The sequence below is a fragment of the Peromyscus maniculatus genome, chromosome 7 (genome assembly GCF_049852395.1).
Source record: "Peromyscus maniculatus bairdii isolate BWxNUB_F1_BW_parent chromosome 7, HU_Pman_BW_mat_3.1, whole genome shotgun sequence".
Taxonomy (NCBI): Eukaryota; Metazoa; Chordata; class Mammalia; order Rodentia; family Cricetidae; genus Peromyscus; species Peromyscus maniculatus.
Window position 1 is genome coordinate 41211268 of NC_134858.1, and position 17482 is coordinate 41228749.

A 17482-nucleotide genomic window follows, 5' to 3' on the forward strand; every position below is an offset into this window, starting at 1 on the left:
GAGCTTGAATCAGTGTAAAGGTGGAAGGAGAGAATTCACATGTGGACCATCCACCCTACCTCCACATCACTACCTCCACATCTCTCTCTCTCTCTCTCTCTCTCTCTCTCTCTCTCACACACACACACACACATAATAAATGTAAAAAAAAATAAGAAGAATAGGCCTAGGTCAAGTAGTACAACTAGGATTCAGTCGCAGGCCATCTGATCCAGTCTATCAAACTGCTATAGGGCAGGTAGTGGGGCCTGTCAACCCAACCCTTGGGAACTGTCACAAGATCAAAGATAGCCAGGGCTCCATAGAAAGGCTCGTGCCAGGAGACCTGTCGTGCAACTTCTTTAATAAAGCTGCTTAAAGCCCAGGATTTCTTCTTTCGAGACAGGGTCACTAGCTCCGGGTGGCCTGGAACTCACAGAGCTCTGCCTGCCTCTGCCCCCTTAGTACTGCACGAACCACCATGCCTGGCCCCTGTTACTCTCTTTAAACAATCTCATTGGAGCAGTTTACTGACAGGACCTCAAATAACATCACCCAAATAACAATCACAGTAACAGAACCTTTAACCTGATTTCAAAAGGGCAAAAAATGTTTGAACAAAAGATCTTTTATCCTGCTTATCTGATACTGAACACAGCAAGATACTAACCTATCCTGACTAGGTCCGGGGCTATGTGACTTGTTTGAGTATTTTAAAACACTATTGTCACAGGTGTGTGTATATGTGTATGGAGGTAAGAGGCCAGTTTGAGGGAGTGCTTTCCTTTCACCCTGTGGCCCCAAGGGATCAAACTCAGGTCCTCAGGCTGGGCACGTGGACCTACCTGCCAAGCCATCTCCCTGGATCTGTAGTTGAGACAAGCTCATGAAGCCCACAGAGAACTCCTATCTATTGAGGCTGGCTTTTAAACTCCCGACCCTTCTGTCTCCACCTCAACACGCCGGGGTGTAGGTGTGGGAATACTGTCATTCCCAGTTTCTGAGTGACCGTTTCTCCTGAACTAGAGTAAGCCGGAGCTGTTTTGCATGTCTTGCTCCAGGATGTGCTTGAAGATCAGTCACTTTTTGTTTTGAGATTAAGTCTAAGTAACGAAGCATGTAGCCCAGGCTGTCCTGGAACTTGTGTTCTTCCTTTCTCACTTTCTTGTTTATTAATGTATGCTACCACACCCAGCTTCACTAGGCCTTTTGAAGAGGTTCTTCAGGAGGCTGAGGATAGAAAGCTTAGTGGTGTACTTGCCTAACATGTGTAGAGCCCTGTGTTCAAGTCCCAACACTATGAAGTTCTTCAGTGAGCTTAACTTTCCTAGATGCCACAGGCCCCACCCACCGCTGACGTGATGTGGGGCCAACCCGACAGGAAGATCACAGGTGGGGAATTAGAACTCGCAAACACAGGGTGGTTCTTAAGATATAATTTAGAATTGCCGGATGGCTAGATGTGATGGCACATGCTTTTAATCCCAGGATCAGGAGGCAGAGCAGGAGGATCTTTGGGAGTTCAAGGCCAGTCTGGTCCACATAATGAGTTATAAGCCAGCTAGGGCTACACAGTGAGACCCTGTCTCAAAAAAAAAAAAAAAAAAAAAAAAAAAATTACCTGAAAAGTCCCCATAAAATATTCTTCAACCCTCAAGTCATTATACTCTTTTATTTATAGGCTCTGAGAACAAGGACCCAAGCACAGCCTGGTGCCCTTGACTAGAGAAGAAAGCAGCTATTGTCCACAGAGAGGTTGCTGAGGTGCCCGTCTTCACTGGTGTGGAATAATCTAGATTGCTGGTCAGCAGGAGGGCAGCAGGCTGGCAAGATGAGAGGAAGGAAAAGCAGATCCTGTCTTGAGTCTCAACTGTGGTCATGTCTGTGCTTTAGGGGCCCAAGAGTTCCAGGCCTTCCCAGGAGCTGCTTAATTAAGTTCCCCTCCTGGAGTGCATCAGCAGGTCCCGCTGCAGCCCAGCCTCCAGGCTGGGGGTCAGTCTGGCTGTAGGAGGGTCGGTCAGGAGAGTCAACTTGTTGAAAACCCCTCGGCCAAAGTAGTCGGCAATCACAGAAAAGCTGTCGTTGGAGCATTTGAGCTAGAAGGAAAGGGGGAGAGAGTCAGACCCGCAGTGCTCGGCTGTGTGACACTGATGGTGGCCCTGGTCGTGTGTGTGTGTGTGTGTGTGTGTGTGTGTGTGTGTGTGTGTGTGTGTGTGTGTGTGTGTGTACACATACACCAACAGAGGCCAGAAGAGGGCATCAGATACCATGGAACTGAATCACAGGCAATTGAGAGCCTCGTGATGTGGACTCAGGTCCTCCAGACAGAAGTGCCCTGAACTACTGAGCCATCTCTCCAGCTCCCCCTCCCCACCCCTTTTAACCTCCTCATCCCCACCTGGTGCTGGAACTGGTCATGAAGGTCTCGCTTCTGCTCCTGGGCCCGGATCATATCCATCACCTTGCGGTTCTCAGGGAGGCAGGTGGGGCAGTCAGCGTCGCTCTCCGAGTAACTCTCAAAGCAGTGCTGGTGGAAGGAGTGGCCGCACAGGAAGTGGACCGAGGGCAGCTCCAGGGCGCTGTTACAGATGCTGCACTTGGTCTTCTGGAAAATCTTGGGACTAGGGGCAGGAGACAGGAACAGTGGCAAAGACTGAGGGCAGGGTCAAACACCCACCCAGTGGAGAGAGGAAACAGATGAACAAGTCTGCAAGGTCCCAGAAGCCCCGCCTGGCTTTAGCACCCAAAGGGAAATCAAATGGACAAAAGCTCCAACCTGGAGTGAAGCTTTTCACCAGCACATAGTCCAGAAGGATAGACTCTGCCCTCTTTCAGTTTCCAAACTGCTATCACATCCTTTTAAAGGAGTCATTCCTGCCCACCTATCTAAAACTATGGCAGACATCTGCAACAGGGAGGAGGTGCAGATCTACTTTAGCAAAGTGTTTACTTAGTAAGGCCCCCCGGCCTGCATTCAATCGACAGTATCATGGCATTCAACACCAACCCCCTCCCCCAGTCCCACCCTGACACACACACACACACACACACACACACACACACACACACACACACACAGACGGCCCCGCCCTGCCCCACACAGACACACACACACACAGACACACACACACACACACAGACAGACACACACACACACACACACACACACACACACACACACACACGCACGCACACGCACACACACACACACACACAGACAGACACACACACACACACACAGACACACACACACACACACACACACACACACACACACACACACACACACACACACACACACTGTGTTCCTCTCCCTTTACTACTATCTTCTTTACAGATTTCCATACCTGGCTTTATTCGATTTTATGTATATGAGTGGGTTTTTTTTCTTTTTTAAAGATTTATTTATTATGTACAGAAGAGGGCGCCAGATCTCTAATACAGATGGTTGTGAGCCACCACGTGGGTGCTGGGAATTGAACTCAGGACCTCTGGAAGAGCAGTCGGTGCTCTTAACCTCTGAGCCATCTCTCTAGCCCATGAGTGGGTTTTCTCTCTTTCTCAGAGAAGGGTGTTGGATCCCCTGGAACTGAAGTTATAAATGGTTGTGAGCCACTGTATGTGTGCTGTGAATCAAACAAGTGCTTTTTAACCACTAAGCTATCTTCTAACTCCCTCCCACCACTTTCAATTTTTAAGGTTCCTTTTTTAAATTATGTGCACGTGAGTTCAGGTATCCGCCAGGCAGGAAGTATCGGAGCCCCTGGAGTTACAGGTGGCTGTGGGTACCTGACATGAGTGCTAGGAACTGAACTTTAGTCCTCTGCAAGAAAAGGACATGCTCTTAAACACTGACCCATCTCTCTAGTCCCCTTCTCTTTCTGCATTCATTTTCTCCTCAGAATTTACAACTATCTCCAACACTGTAACCACCTGCCTATTTGGTTTCTACATTTACTTTACGTGTATGTGTGTGCCTGAGTGTATACCACTAGGATTCTAGTGCTTGCAGAGGTCTGAAAAGGACATCAAATTTCCTGGAGCTGGCACTTGATGTGGGTGCTGGGAACTGAACCCAGGTCCTCTGCAAGTGCACTGAGCACTCTTAACTGCTGAGCCATCTCTCCAGTCCTGAGCCCGCTTATTTAGAATGTTTACTGTAGTCTCTAGGACATGAGGCCCACGAAGACAGGGCTTCTTGTTTGCATTATTCATTAAAGGCTTCAGACATAATAAAGGTTGAGTGGGATGAAGAAACCTTTTCATAGTAAACATTTTACATTGTAATGGGCAGAATAGGCAGAACACTTGACAGCTGGGTGTGGTAGTAAATGCCTATGATCCCAGCACTTCAGGAAGATTCGAGTCCAGGGCAGCTTCAGCTACATGACTGCCTCAAACAAACAAAAGAAACCCCTAAGGATTTGACCCTTGAGAATAACGCTATCCAGGCAGGATGGCTCATTCCTGAAATCCCAGCACGCGGGAGGCTAAAGCAGAAGGACTGCTTTGAGTTCAAGGTCAGCCAGGGCTGTAGGGTAAGACTGTCTCAAAAATAGAGCAAAATAATGGGCAGGAGAGACAAATCCGTGGTTAAGAGCACTGGCTGCTCTTCCAAAGGACCAGGGTTCGTTTCCCTAGCACCCAATGGCAGTTCACAACTGTCTGCAACTCCAGTTCCAGGATCTGACATCCACACACACACACACACACACACACACACACACACACACACACACACACACACACACACACACATACATGCAAGCAAAACACCAAGGCACATGGGGGGGGGGAGCAAATTAAATAAAAACAAAAACAAACAGAGCCTGGAGTTACAGGCCTGGAATCACAGCTATTGAGAAGGCTGAGGCAACAGAATCAGAGGTTCATGATCAGCCTGGCCTACAAAGTGAGTTCAAGAAGTGGCCGGGTAATTCAGTGAGACCCTGTCACAGCAACTACAAAAAAAGGGCTGGAGAGATGACTCAGCAGATAAAGTGCTTACTGACAAGCCAGTCTGAGCCCGTGTGGAGAAGTGAGTGTGGTGGTGCGGACCTGTGATTCAGGCACTCCTAGAGGTGTGGTAAGGGAGACTGGAGCATGCAGTGTAGAAGAAGTAAGAGTCTCTACCTCAGCAAGGCCAGAACTAGTGAAAGCAGTCCTCTGACTTCCACAGGTCCCTGTGGCACACATGTACCCACACTCACACACAAAGCAAAAGCAATTGTCTTTAAAAGAGTCCTGGGGGTCCAGCTCGGCGGTACTGTGCTCGCCTCGCATTTAAGTGGCTCTGGGATCAATCTCCAGAAATGCAAACAAATAAAAATGTGGAGATCTAAATTATCCACTTTCTGTACTTTCTAAAATCATATTTTATTTCAGAACATCTTCACAACTTAGATGTTTGCTTAGAAAACATCAATATTATGTATGCAGAAAAGAACTGGCTTGGCCATAAAATGACCTCCTCCAAAGCCCATTATGGGACTTATGGGGCTAGAAAGATGGCTCTGCAGTTAAGAGTACATATTGTTCTTGTAGAAGGAAAATTGAATTCAATTCCCAGCATACAGGCTGGGGTGGGCCGGGGCTCAGAATTGCCTGTAACTCTCTCACCTGGATCTGATGCCTTTGTCAAATGTAGGCACCTGCATTCAGGTGCACAGACTTGCACACAAACACATACATAATTTAATAGGGCTGAAGAGACAGACCACCGGTTAAACATACACACTTCTCTTAAAGAGGACCTGAGTTTAGTTCCCAGCTTCTACATTACAGGGCTTACAACCGCCTGTAACTCCAGTTCCAGGAGATCCAATAGCCTCTCTGGCCTCAGTAGGCACAAGCTCTCATACAAGCACAAGCACACTCACACACACAAATACACAGACACACAGACTCACGCACACTAAAATCTTTTTTCTTTTTTCCTGTTTTTTGGGGTTTTGTTTGTTTCTGGGACAGGGTTTCTCTGTTTTGTAGAACAAATTGGCCTTAAATTCACAAAGATCTGCCTGCCTCTGCCTTCCCGAGTGCTGGGATTAAAGGCAAGTGCAGCCAGGGCCAGCTTAGGCTGGGAGGTAGTGGCACATTTTTTTTCCCCATACACCGAAATCTTTTAAAGATTTATGGCTGGGCATGGTGGCACACCCCTTTAATCCTAGCACTCAGGAGACAGAAGCAGGTGGATCTCTGTGATAGAACAGCTAAGGCAATATAGACAAAACAAAACAAAAAACAAAAAAGGGGATATATAACTAATCATTTTTTTAGAATTCCTTCATTAAGATATGAGCTGGGGTGTGTAGTTTCAGTGGTAGGGTAGATGCCTAGCATATACAAGAGGCCTTCAATCAGTGATTCTCAGCCTTACTAATGCTGCGACCCTTTAATACAGTTCCTGTTGTGGTGACCTTAACCATAAAATTATTTCATTGCCACTTCACAACTATAATTTTGCTATTGTTATGCATCAGTAGTGTAAAGCTGGCAGCGGTGGCGCACACCTTTAATACCAGCCCTCAGGAGGCAGAGGCCAGTGGATCTCTGTGAGTTCAAGGCCAGCCTGGTCTACAGAGTGAGTTCCAGGACAGCCAGGACTACACAGAGAAATCCTATCTGGAAAACCTTAAATAAATGAGTGAATAACTGAATTGTGATGTAAATATCTGATATGCAACTCCCAAAAGGGTAGTGACCCACAGGTTGAGAACCGCTGCCCTGGATTAATCCTTGCAGGAGGAAGAAGGGGAAGGGAGAAAAAAGGAGCTCAAACACACTTCACAGATCCTCTGTCTGGAAAGCACACAACATCACATTGTGACAGACGAAGTCATCCCCTGTCCACTCCACATATCCAATTACGGCTACCTTGACTTGAGCTCTTGGATTTCCTGGCGGATGCGAGTAGTCTCCTCCCTGTACCGCCTCACCCGAAGCTCGTCCTGTGCAATCTGCTGGCTCTGTTTCTGCAGTTTTTGGACCAGGTAGTCTCGGATGATGGACAGGGTAGCTGTGGAGTTGTGGGCCAGGGTCTGTACCACTGAGATGAGAGGCCAAGAAGACATGAGATAACGAGCCACGCAGCGCCCACTGAACGGAGCCTCCCTCAGCCAGCCTCTCCTCCCAAGTACCTAGAAGAGGTGGCATGAGGTTCTTGTTCTCGATATGCTTGAGTACAGCTGCCACGTATTCCTTGCAGTCTTCCTCCTTGCGGGCGAAGTAGCTGAGGGCCTGTTCCCACAGGGAGGGGTCCTGCTCCCCATGGCGCTCGCACACGGCAATTACCTGCCGGTACTGCCCATGCTGCATGTGGTAATGCATGATCTGCTGGAACCTGGGGCCGGGAAAGGGCACACCTCAGAGGTTGTCCCTGGAAAATCACCTGACTCTTCCCCTTTCCCTGGAAGTCCCCGATTCTTACAGCTTCCCCTGCTCGTAGAGGTAAAGGACCCCATCCTGGAAGTCATGCATTTGGCACAGGACCAGTGCCTTGTCAAACACATCACAGAATCGGCCACTCTTCAGCAAGGAGATGGCCTCTGCGTGAAGTTTCTCCTTGGTCTACAAGAGAAGTGGGTGGGGCTGTTAGTCAGCAGAGGGCACAAGATTTTTTAGACAAGGCAGATCTACTGAGATCTCTCAGTCCGAATTTCCCACCAGTGAAACCCATATAGCCCCAGAGGTGAGGGGCTACTCTGAAAATCAGCTGTTTGCAACCTGTGGGTCCTGATCCCATTGGCAAGCCTCTATCTCCAAAAATATTTACATTATGAATCATAACAGTAGCAAAGTTACAGTTATGAAGTAGCAATGAAAATAATTTTATGCTGGGGGTCACCACAACATGAGGAACTGTGTATTAAAGGGACGCAGCATCAGGAAGGTTGGGAATCCCTGATCTAAAGAAAGCAACAAAGGCGGCCACAAAGCTAGCTAGAGGACAGGCACAAGAGGAGCTATCTTTTCTTTATTCATTGCTAGGGAAGGAACCCGAGGCCTCACACACGCGAGACCACTGAGCTTTCCAGCACCTCCCATGCTCTGGCCAGGTGTCACCTGCGGCTCCTTCTCATGGGCCCAGTTCTGCAGCCGCAGCTCCAGGAGCGTGTCGTAGATGCCCTGGGGTGAGTCCGGCTGCACCTCGCTCATGTGCTCCAGGAAAGCTTTCAGCTCTCTCGGGTTGTTCGCAAAGATGGGGATGAATTCCTCGGAGTTGGCCTAGGATGGAGGAGAAAGAGGCCAGGGGGCTGAGTGAGCGGGCCTCTAAGGTGATCCCTGCTACCCCAAACTGTTTTCCCAGGTCTCACCCGGAAGCCTGGAGCCTCTCGATCACCTCGGCCTTCTGGACTGGGCCGGTAGTCAGTACAAAGTCCTTTCAGCAACTGGGTTGTCTGCTCCGGTATGTGGTGCATGAGGATCTTGCCATAGCGCTTCATGTTACTCTCTGCCTGCTCAAAAGGCAGCTTACCGATATACTGAAGGGCTTCCTGGTAGTTCTGTAGAGAGGGAAAAGGCAAGTTAGTGCTCTTCCTGCCTCACCCACCAGGATGCATTTTTATCTTTCCCAGTATGTCCTCAAAGCAGCACTCTGCCCAAAGCAAGAACCTCACCCACCTTAATGTCCTCTAGCTGGATCTTCAAGTACCACTCATGATGTGCATGGTTCTCAGCCAGATAGAGGGCATGGGAGTAGTAGCCAGCCTGCCGGAGGACCTTGATGGCCGTCTCCACATCAAAGTGGACCTCGCTCTCACTCTTTGTCTGCCAACAAGACATTAAACAAAGTCATTCACACAGAAGCGGCTGAAGAAGGGAGAACAAGCAGGCATCTTTAAGGCATGTTACTAAAGGGCAATTACATCTTGGCTGTGAAAACATGCCAGCCAGCCTCTTGCAATTTCTGTTTAAAACCCCAAGGCTTTCCTCTGTCCCTATCATTAGAAAGACATTTCTAGGGCTGGAGAGATGGCTCATCTCTAATTCCCAGCCCCCACATGGCAGCTTACAGCTGTCTGTAACTACAGTTTCAGGGGATCCACCCTCACACAGACAAAACACCAATGCACATAAAATAAAATTAAATAAATGTAAAAAAAAGAAAAGAAAAGAAAGACATTTCTAGGGACTGAGGGCTTCTTTCATGGCACTTCCTGGGCTTCAGCACCATGGAGTGTTCTCGACAGCTAGCAGCTAGCAGGAGCAACAACCGCTCTTTTTCCTTTTTTTTTTCTCGAGACAGGGTTTCTCTGTGTAGTTTTGGTGCCTGTCCTGGATCTCTGTAGACCAGGCTGGCCTCAAACTCACAGAGATCCACCTGGCTCTGCCTCCCCGAGTGCTGGGATTAAAGGCATGCGCCACCACCACCCGGCTCTTTTTCCTGTTTATACAAGAGAGAGCACTCTGTTCCCAAATAAAGCTGGCCCTGCGTTCTGTTCAGAAACAGCACGTCTGAGTAAGCCACTTCAGGTTCAGTGAGGCTTACCAGGAATCACCCCATCCAACACCACCCTTCACCTTGATGAATTCCTCCAACTTTGAGCTGTCCTTGAGCTTGGTATAGCAGTTCAGAAGCAGGGTGGTATGATCAGCATTAGCTAGAGATTGCCGATGCAGGGTCTGCAGGTAGGCAGTCAAGTTGTGGATGCGCTGGGCATCCAGAAACTTCCGGATCACGTAAGATGGCTCCAACTTTCCAATGGTTCTAGGAAAACATCAGTATCATCAGGGATGGAGTACCTAGTGGAGCGGCTGTACGGGGATCACTGTAGAGCATGTTAGTGGGTCTTGAGGAGCTCACTTCTAACAAAGTCAAGGTGGTATCAGGATAGTAGACTATTAAAATACCACTCTGCACAAGGCTCCACAACACTGGCTCTTTTGGTGTTGTTTTTGAGGCAAGGTCTCACTATGTAGTCATGACTGGCTTAACAAACTGTTATCTGGACCAGGTTGGCCTTAAACTTAGGGCAATCCTCCTGTCTCTCTTTTCCAAGTGTTGGGATTATAGGCAAGTGCCACCACAACCAGCCCAGTACACTGGTTCTTCTTTTTTATGAACCACTTCTCAAACCTGCACATTTTCCTTGCTGCCAAAGTAAGCCTGAGTACAGGGCTGGGTGGCTTTTGTTTTTTTGAGATAGGGTCTCTATATGTAGCACTGGCTGTCTGTTTGAACTCAATCAATCCTCCTGCTTCAGTCCTGGGACTAAAAGCATGTACCAGCAAGCCCAGTTATCCTCTCACTGGCAGCCAACTTTCCATAGTAAAAGTGAATACTTCCTGATGAACTAACTACAAGGCACCTTCTCCCCCCTCCCCCGACACACACACTTCTGCTTTCGTCTCCAGCATGGGTTTCAGAAATCCAGTTGACTGCTCTGCATCCAGAGCTACCTCCCACGGCACACCAAGACTAACCGGATATACTGCTGCACAGCCCCATCATGGTTGCCCTTGCTGTAGAGATGGTCTCCATACTGCATGAAAATTTGAGCTAGCCCATCGCTGTCCAGATGTTGACTCTTGGCCAAGTTAATTGCCATCTCAAATAGATTCTTCTTAAACAGCATCTAGAGGAGAGATGAGCACACTGGTAGAGGCAGTCCTGAGAGTACACCCTCCCAAAACATCCCATAATAGACAAAGTAGACAGGCCTGCTGGAGTTACAATCTGCCTACAGGCTAGACAAAGACCTCAAGGTAACCCCAAGACCAACACCAGCATCTCCTCACCTCACACAGGTCTGTGTAAACAAGGAGGGTTGGCTCAGGTTCCCAGCCACTGTTATGCTATCCTAAGGAAACTGAATAAGGCTGTGACCCAAAGGAAGGAAAGTCCCTGGGCCCAGGTGACCTAAGAAACCTATTCCTGCAGCTACTTCCAGATGCTTGTGCCAACTGTGAGAACCTGGTGGCCTTGCCTCCAGTTTGGTCTGTGTGTCCTTCTCCTGCAATGCGTGGACCCGCCCATCCCGCGTCAGCACGTACAGGGAGCCCCACTCGGCGAGCACATCCACTACATCCTCAAAAACCGCGCTGTAGGCTATGAACTTGTTGCACAGGTCATAGATGTTGAGAATTTGCTTGTCAGAGCTCTGTGAGTCCCTGTTGGTAAACTCTGACCTGCACAGGAAAGAAAAGCACCCACTATTTAGGCCACCTCTGTCTCAGTCCCCTTACGGTTCCTTCCCATGACAACTCTGGTGCTGCCCCATCCCAGTCAGAACAAATCACCTCACTGGCCCCTCCAGCAGCTCATCTCACACATGCAGAATTGTGCTGACAGCTGTGGAAAGAACATAATCCTGGTCTTACCCTTTAGCATCCCATCATTAATCCCAGCCAACAGAGTAGAAAATTAAACATTCAGATGTCCACCCACTCAACAAAAAAAAAAAAAAAAAAAAAAATCACCCATGGCCTGGTATAACACTAGACAATGTGCTTGGTACTGAATGAAAGCAATCCAACAGGGGCTAGGAGAGGCCCTGCTGATGAAATGCTTGGTCTGCAGCATGAGGACCTCAGTTCAATACTTAGATCCACATTTTAAAAAGGTACAGGGGTGGGAGAGATGTCTCGGCAGTTAAGAGCACTTGCCGCTCTTTTAGAAGACCCCAGTTCAGTTCCTAGCACCCACATCAGGTGGCTCACAACCACCTATAACTCTAGCTTCAGAGGATCAGATGCCTCTGACCTCCATGAGCACCCGCACACGTGTGCACAAAATCCACACACAAATATCTACACATAATTAAAGGGAAAAACATAAACTAAAACAACGGGTACAGTGGCACACACTTGGGCTAGGGAAATGGGAACAGGCAGATCCTGGGGCCTCACTGGTTGCCAACCTGCAGCCTAGTATACTTGGTGAGCTCCAGGCCAGTCAGAGACTGTCTCCAAAATAAACAGTGGATCGTACCTGAGGAATGACACCTGAGGCTGTCCTCCGGCCTCCACACACATGCGTACTACATACATGCCCGGCACACACATGAGCACACACAGACAAACCGAACAGGGAGTGCTTTCACTATGCCAAAGGCCCACCATTCCCTTTCAGTGCTCTAGAAAACAACAATGAAGAAGACAAAAAAACCCCAACAAGAAAACCCAGGCCTGGGGCTGGAGAGATGGCTCGGGGGTTAAGAGTACTGGCTGTTCTTCCAGAAGACCCAGGTTCAATTCCCAGCACCCACGTGACAGCTCACAACTGTCTGTAACTCCAGTTCCAGGGGATCTGATACCTTCACACCAATGCACATAAAGTTAAATAAATTAATAAAAAAGAAAAGGAAAGAAAACCCAGCCTTACACTTCCTCCACTTTGCACTTCCTCAACACTCAATCCTCTGGCTCTATCTAACTTACTTTAACCAAAGAGCAAAAAAATCCAATCCTAGTATTTTCACAGCAAATGTCTGGAGCAAAACCTTATTTATTTATTTATTTATTTATTTATTTATTTATTTATTTATTTATTTATTTATTTATTTATTTATTTTCCAAGACAGGGTTTCTCTGTGTAGCTTTGCGCCTTTCCTGGAACTCATTCTGTAACCCAGGCTGGCCTCGAACTCACAAAGATCCACCTGCCTCTGCCTCCCCGAGTGCTGGGATTAATGGGATTAAAGGCGTGAGTCACTACCACCCGGCTGTAAAACCTTATTTTTCAGTAAAAATAGTTAACTGAATCTAGGTGGAAGGTCACCCTACATAAAACTCAAATGACAGATCCAGGCATTAGGGTTTTAAAAATACAATAGTTCTGGGGCACAAGTCTAGTCCTCTCCTTTTCCCCTTTCCCGGGAGTCTTACTTGGGAGAAACCTTCCGGTCACGGGAGACAATGACAAGGTAGCCTCTGAACCAGTGGGTGATGAGCTTATGACCCTCAAAGGCAAAGCAGGGCCCACGTTCATCCGGCTGATAAAGGTAAACACACTCATCTCCGGCAACAATGAACTGCAGGTCCTGAGAAGGGTCGCTCAGGGCTGAGCAGCGCAGGCCACAACCATGGGTGTCCAGCTCCACACGGGGGTAGTCCTTTCCAGAAACGATGTAGGACTGCCAAAGGTAAGAAAAAGTTAGCAGGCTCCCCTAGAAGAGGCAGCACCTGAGCCTTCATAAAGACACTCATTTCTTTTCTTTATTTTGTTTGTTTGTTTGTTTGTTTTCTCAAGACAGGGTTTTTCATTGTAGTCCTGGCTGTCCGGGAACTTGCTCTGTAGACCAGGCTGGCCTCACAGAGATCCACCTGCCTCTGCCTCCCCAGTGCTGAATTAAAGGTGTGCACCATTACATCCGGCTACATTTTCTCCACTTAGCATTCTACTTGCTCTCGGTACCCTGCCTTCTTCGGTCACCACCATCCAGCTACTGGATCAATGCATTGGAGGGCCATAGTCTCTTTCTTTTATATGATTGATCACAAGCTATTATGCGAGTTAAAGAAACACAATGGTTCTTTGCTGTTTTATCAGAAGTGTATTCCTAGTCTGGGGAGGCAGTTCAGTCTAAGTGTGAGCACAGTGAACGTTCAGCTCTGGGGTTGACCCTTGGTAGCAAACATTTTCCAAAAGCAGTTCACAACTGCTGTAACTCCAGCTGGCCTCTGAAGGCAAACCCATACACATAGCCTACACTTACAGACATACACATAAATAAAAATTGGGGGAGAAATAAGAATGTAATGGAATACCAGGAACCAGAGAAGTAGAGCTATTTGTCCTAACTATGCTTAACAATGGAGAATCAAGTTATTCTACTACAAGCACAGAGTTCTTTTCCTAAGTCTCCCTCTTCTAGTCTCCTACATGAAGAAATAAAGTATTAAACTGGGCAAATGACCCAAGGCTCTATGGCAAAACTTTAAGACTCCCACCTCTCCTGTTAGTTGCTTACGCTATTTCCCTGAGCGCTGGAGAGACCCTCCTTGGTTCCCCTTGAGTGTGACCTTAATCATACCTGAACATTTTCAGTTGTCACAACAAACAAGTGAGTGGTCTTTCCTGCTTGGCGAAAGGCCAGTCCAGTGACTGGATAGTTGCCCTTGTGCAAAATCTGGGTCTTGCTATGGCGGTCCCGGGTGATGTCTCCCTTGTTCAGAGTAACACTGCCATCTGTGAAACCTGAAGACCAGAAAACAGTGTTTCAGTGAGGTTGAAAACAGAAGGGAGTGGAAGCAGAGAAAAAGGCCATGGGAGGCACTCGTAAGAAAGACATGCTTTCTCCTGCACCTACAACTTAACTAATGGTAACCTGGGAACCTCAGTATCTCTATTCACTGACTCATTTTCCCTCTCTCTCTTCTTTCTCCCTCTCTTTTTCGTTTTTCGAAACTGGGTTTCTCTGTGTAGCTCTGGCTGTCCTGGAACGCCCTCTGTAGACCAGGCTGGCCTCGAACTCAGAGATCCACCCACGGCTGCCTCTAGAGTGCTGGGATTAAAGGCGTATGCCACAAAACCAGCCCATTCACTGACTCATTTTCAAAGAAACTAAATATCTTACCATTATAAACTTTAATAAATCTACAAGGCCTTGGGTCAGTACCATGAGAACACCACATATGAACTGTAAAAACCACTTCAAAGAAAACGTGCTTAAAAATCTAGGAATAAAGTTCTAGGACAGTCAAGGCTACACAGAGAAACCCTGTCTGGAGGGGGGGGAGTAGGGATGTTGGTTTCCCACTTACCAATGGCCATAAAGTTGAGATTTTCATGAACCGTCAAACAAGACACAACAGTTGGCTCTGTCCCTGGGATGGCAGGGAAGATTCGGGTGCAGAGTGGATTGCCACCATCTCTCTTTTCTAGGTTCCAGATCTTTACCTGGGGACAGACCACAGACACGCGAGGGTCAGTCTCCCTGCAACCAAAACAACAGTCCTCGGCTTCTGGATCTTTCTTTTCTGGGACTTACCAGGGGGTTAATACCCTCTTCATCCTCACCAACTGATGCCAAAATATTGTGCTGCTTCAGCTGATACAGATGTGTCACACGTAGTTTGTAGGCCTGGAAGCCTGTGAGCTGTAGGGAACGTGGCAAGAACCAGATCTGGCCTTCCATATGTGCAGGGGAGTCAAGAAGCCTCCTTTCCAAGGAGTGACATATCCCACCCCCACCCTCACCCTCTAATCTGTGGCTGCATTTGCTATACTTTAAGTTACCTTCAAACAACCACAGTCCTGAAGTATCACTACAGTAGACGAAGAATTAAAACATTCTATGAAAAAAAAAAGTTGTAACTGAAAAAGAAACGCCAGGCAGTGGGACCTTTAGTCCCAGCACTTGCGAGGCAGAGGCAGGAGGATCTCTGTGAGTTTGAAGCCGGCCTGGTCTACAGAGTGAGTTCCAGGACAGTCAGGGCTACATAGTGAAACCCTGTCTCAAAAGGAAAAAAAAAAAAAAAAAAAAGACAAAAAGATGTAGAGAGAAAGAAATGAAACACACACATCTTAAGAAAAGTCACATTCACATAACTTCCAATTACAGGATACTATTACAACTGTACTATTTCAGTATTATGTTGCTAATCTCGTACCGACTTTGAGTTAGAAATTAAAGATATGTGTTTTCACCGATTTAACCCTTTTTAAATTACCATGCTACAAAAGTGGCATGTAGTAGACACTCTACTTTGAAGGGCGGAGGGGCAAAGCACTTGAGAAGGCAGAATCTGAACCGTCAGCCTTTCCTAGGCTAGTAATATGGGTAAAATGCTTTGAGGCCAGCCCTTAATCCCAGTGCTCTGGTGACAGGCAGATCTCTGTGAGTTCAAGGCCAGCCTAGTCTACACAATGAGACCCTGTCCAACAATTATGTCCCAAAAAAAAAGATACTCTGGTGATGCTGTGCAGGTTTAGTATCCTGACAGCAATAGAATCAGAAGGGGAAATTGATATAGTACAGTGTACCATGTTGCTATTTACACTGTAGACTAGGCATGGTAGATGCATGTTTGGCTTACAGTACTTTCTATTTATGATGATTTGCCTGGGTGTGACTCCATCATAAGCTGAGGAACATCTCTATAGGAAAAAGCAGCACCTACATCGTTTGTCACTATTTGTGGCTTCAGACATGACCTGAGGGCTTGACTGTACTTACACCAGAATCTGGATATCAAGGAACAGGCACATAACCTCTTTAGAAACTCCAAGCACTTTCCCCATATACCTCGTGACAAAGCAAACAAACTCCTTGACTCGTTAGCCTCCTTGCCGACAATATCAGACAGGGAAACTAGCACCTCACACTCGCATCTTCAAAGGCAAGTTGCATCTGCTTGGGAGGGGGCGGATCTTAACCTTGTCAAAATGGCATTAACAACCCATTTACAGAAAAGGAAACTGAAGCCAAGAGTTAAAACAACTTGCCCAGGACTGCTCAGTTGACAAGTTAGAAAACGGACTTCCTTCTTTCTCCCATCAGACCACAGAAGAGGTCTGGGCTCGCATCTAAGTGCGAGCGCGCAAAGCACCGCCGGCAGATTCCATTCCAGCTGGAGGAATCTCCTAAGGCTTCCGCGCAGGGAAGGGACAGCTCCACAAGAAGGATATCTCCAAAGACCAGGCTCCCGCGGCCGGAGTCGCAGACGGTGATGCCAGGAGGGAGGCAAAGGAACTTGGAAGCAGTGGACCCAGAGGCCGGCGCGGCCCCCGGAGCGGCCCCATCGTTACCCAGCGGCTCCTTCACCAGCTCCTTCTCGAAGAAGACGAAGCGCCGCCACTGCAGGTAGGCCGCCATCTTGGCCGAGGGCCCCCGCCTCCGGAAGCACCATCACGTGAGCCGCACAGGCGAGTCATGTGAGAGGCATCCTCCGGGAGCATGCGCGCTTGCGTAGGCGGTGCCTACTTCGCAAAGCTCTGGGGGTGGGGCTTGCTCGGTAGCTCCCTAGTGCTTTGATCTGGTTATAACCTCGAGGGTCCTTCATTCTGCATCATTTTCCCCTTCGGACGCGTGGTGGCGCGTTTCGAGGCCAGCATGCCCTCCACCGCGAGACCGTGTCTCAAAACTAAACCGCTCAGCTCTGTTCGGGGTCGCCGTGCAGAGAGTCATGTTTTGGGAAACTATCTAATGCATCAGCTTTTTAATGTTGAATAGAGCTGAAATTAAACGCCACCTTTTCAGAAGTGGTTAAAAAAAAAAACAGCCTGATCAAATTCAAAGCTTTTTAGACATTTATAAGACTTTATAAATGGAACTATTCCATCAATAGGCAACTAGACGGATAGATAGTATGTCATTTCTGTGCAGGTCTCTTTAGTAAACACATGCCTGTATAACAATCAGAAATCTTATTCCAACCAAGAAAGTTTTGGGTTTGGCTTTTGTTGTTTTGTTTTGTTTTGTTTTGTTTTGTTTTGTTTTGTTTTGCGGTGGGGGTGCAGGGAAGCGCACAGATCAATAAAACGCTCAGGCACTGATGGTCTTGATGAAGGATGTCACGCATTTTTGTGAATTGTAGCTTGCTGTGCCTAAGCGAGTTA

General features: G+C 47.7%; 1 protein-coding gene across 3 annotated transcripts; it reads right to left on the reverse strand.

Annotated features, from left to right (window-relative positions):
• Positions 1-1632: 1632 nt before the first annotated feature.
• On the reverse strand, positions 1633-16952 carry Vps11 (VPS11 core subunit of CORVET and HOPS complexes). 3 transcript variants are annotated; one of them, XM_042280763.2, is made up of 16 exons: positions 16553-16952; positions 14913-15061; positions 14686-14821; positions 13956-14119; positions 12808-13055; positions 10908-11109; positions 10405-10556; positions 9502-9688; positions 8602-8748; positions 8295-8483; positions 8044-8205; positions 7409-7548; positions 7119-7321; positions 6856-7027; positions 2378-2600; positions 1633-2075 (listed from the first exon to the last, which is right to left on the reverse strand). In XM_042280763.2, exons 1-16 carry the CDS (start codon positions 16737-16739, stop codon positions 1911-1913), a joined length of 2826 nt encoding a protein of 941 aa, XP_042136697.1. In that variant the 5' UTR covers positions 16740-16952; the 3' UTR covers positions 1633-1910. The 3 variants fall into 3 exon arrangements, with proteins under 3 accessions (XP_042136697.1, XP_076432204.1, XP_042136698.1); XM_076576089.1 differs by having other exon boundaries at positions 14913-15057; positions 16549-16774; XM_042280764.2 differs by having other exon boundaries at positions 10975-11109; positions 16553-16764.
• Between the last annotated feature and the right edge of the window lie 530 nt (positions 16953-17482).

Excerpts from the sequence above, each read along its gene's own strand:
- Vps11 (XM_042280763.2), bottom strand. The coding sequence starts at position 16,739 with ATGGCGGCCTACCTGCAGTGGCGGCGCTTCGTCTTCTTCGAGAAGGAG. Across the intron at positions 13,056-13,955 it reads TGACAACTGAAAATGTTCAG|TCCTACATCGTTTCTGGAAA; the intron begins GTATGATTAAGG and ends TACCTTTGGCAG. Across the intron at positions 11,110-12,807 it reads GACCGGAAGGTTTCTCCCAA|GTCAGAGTTTACCAACAGGG; the intron begins GTAAGACTCCCG and ends TTTCCTGTGCAG.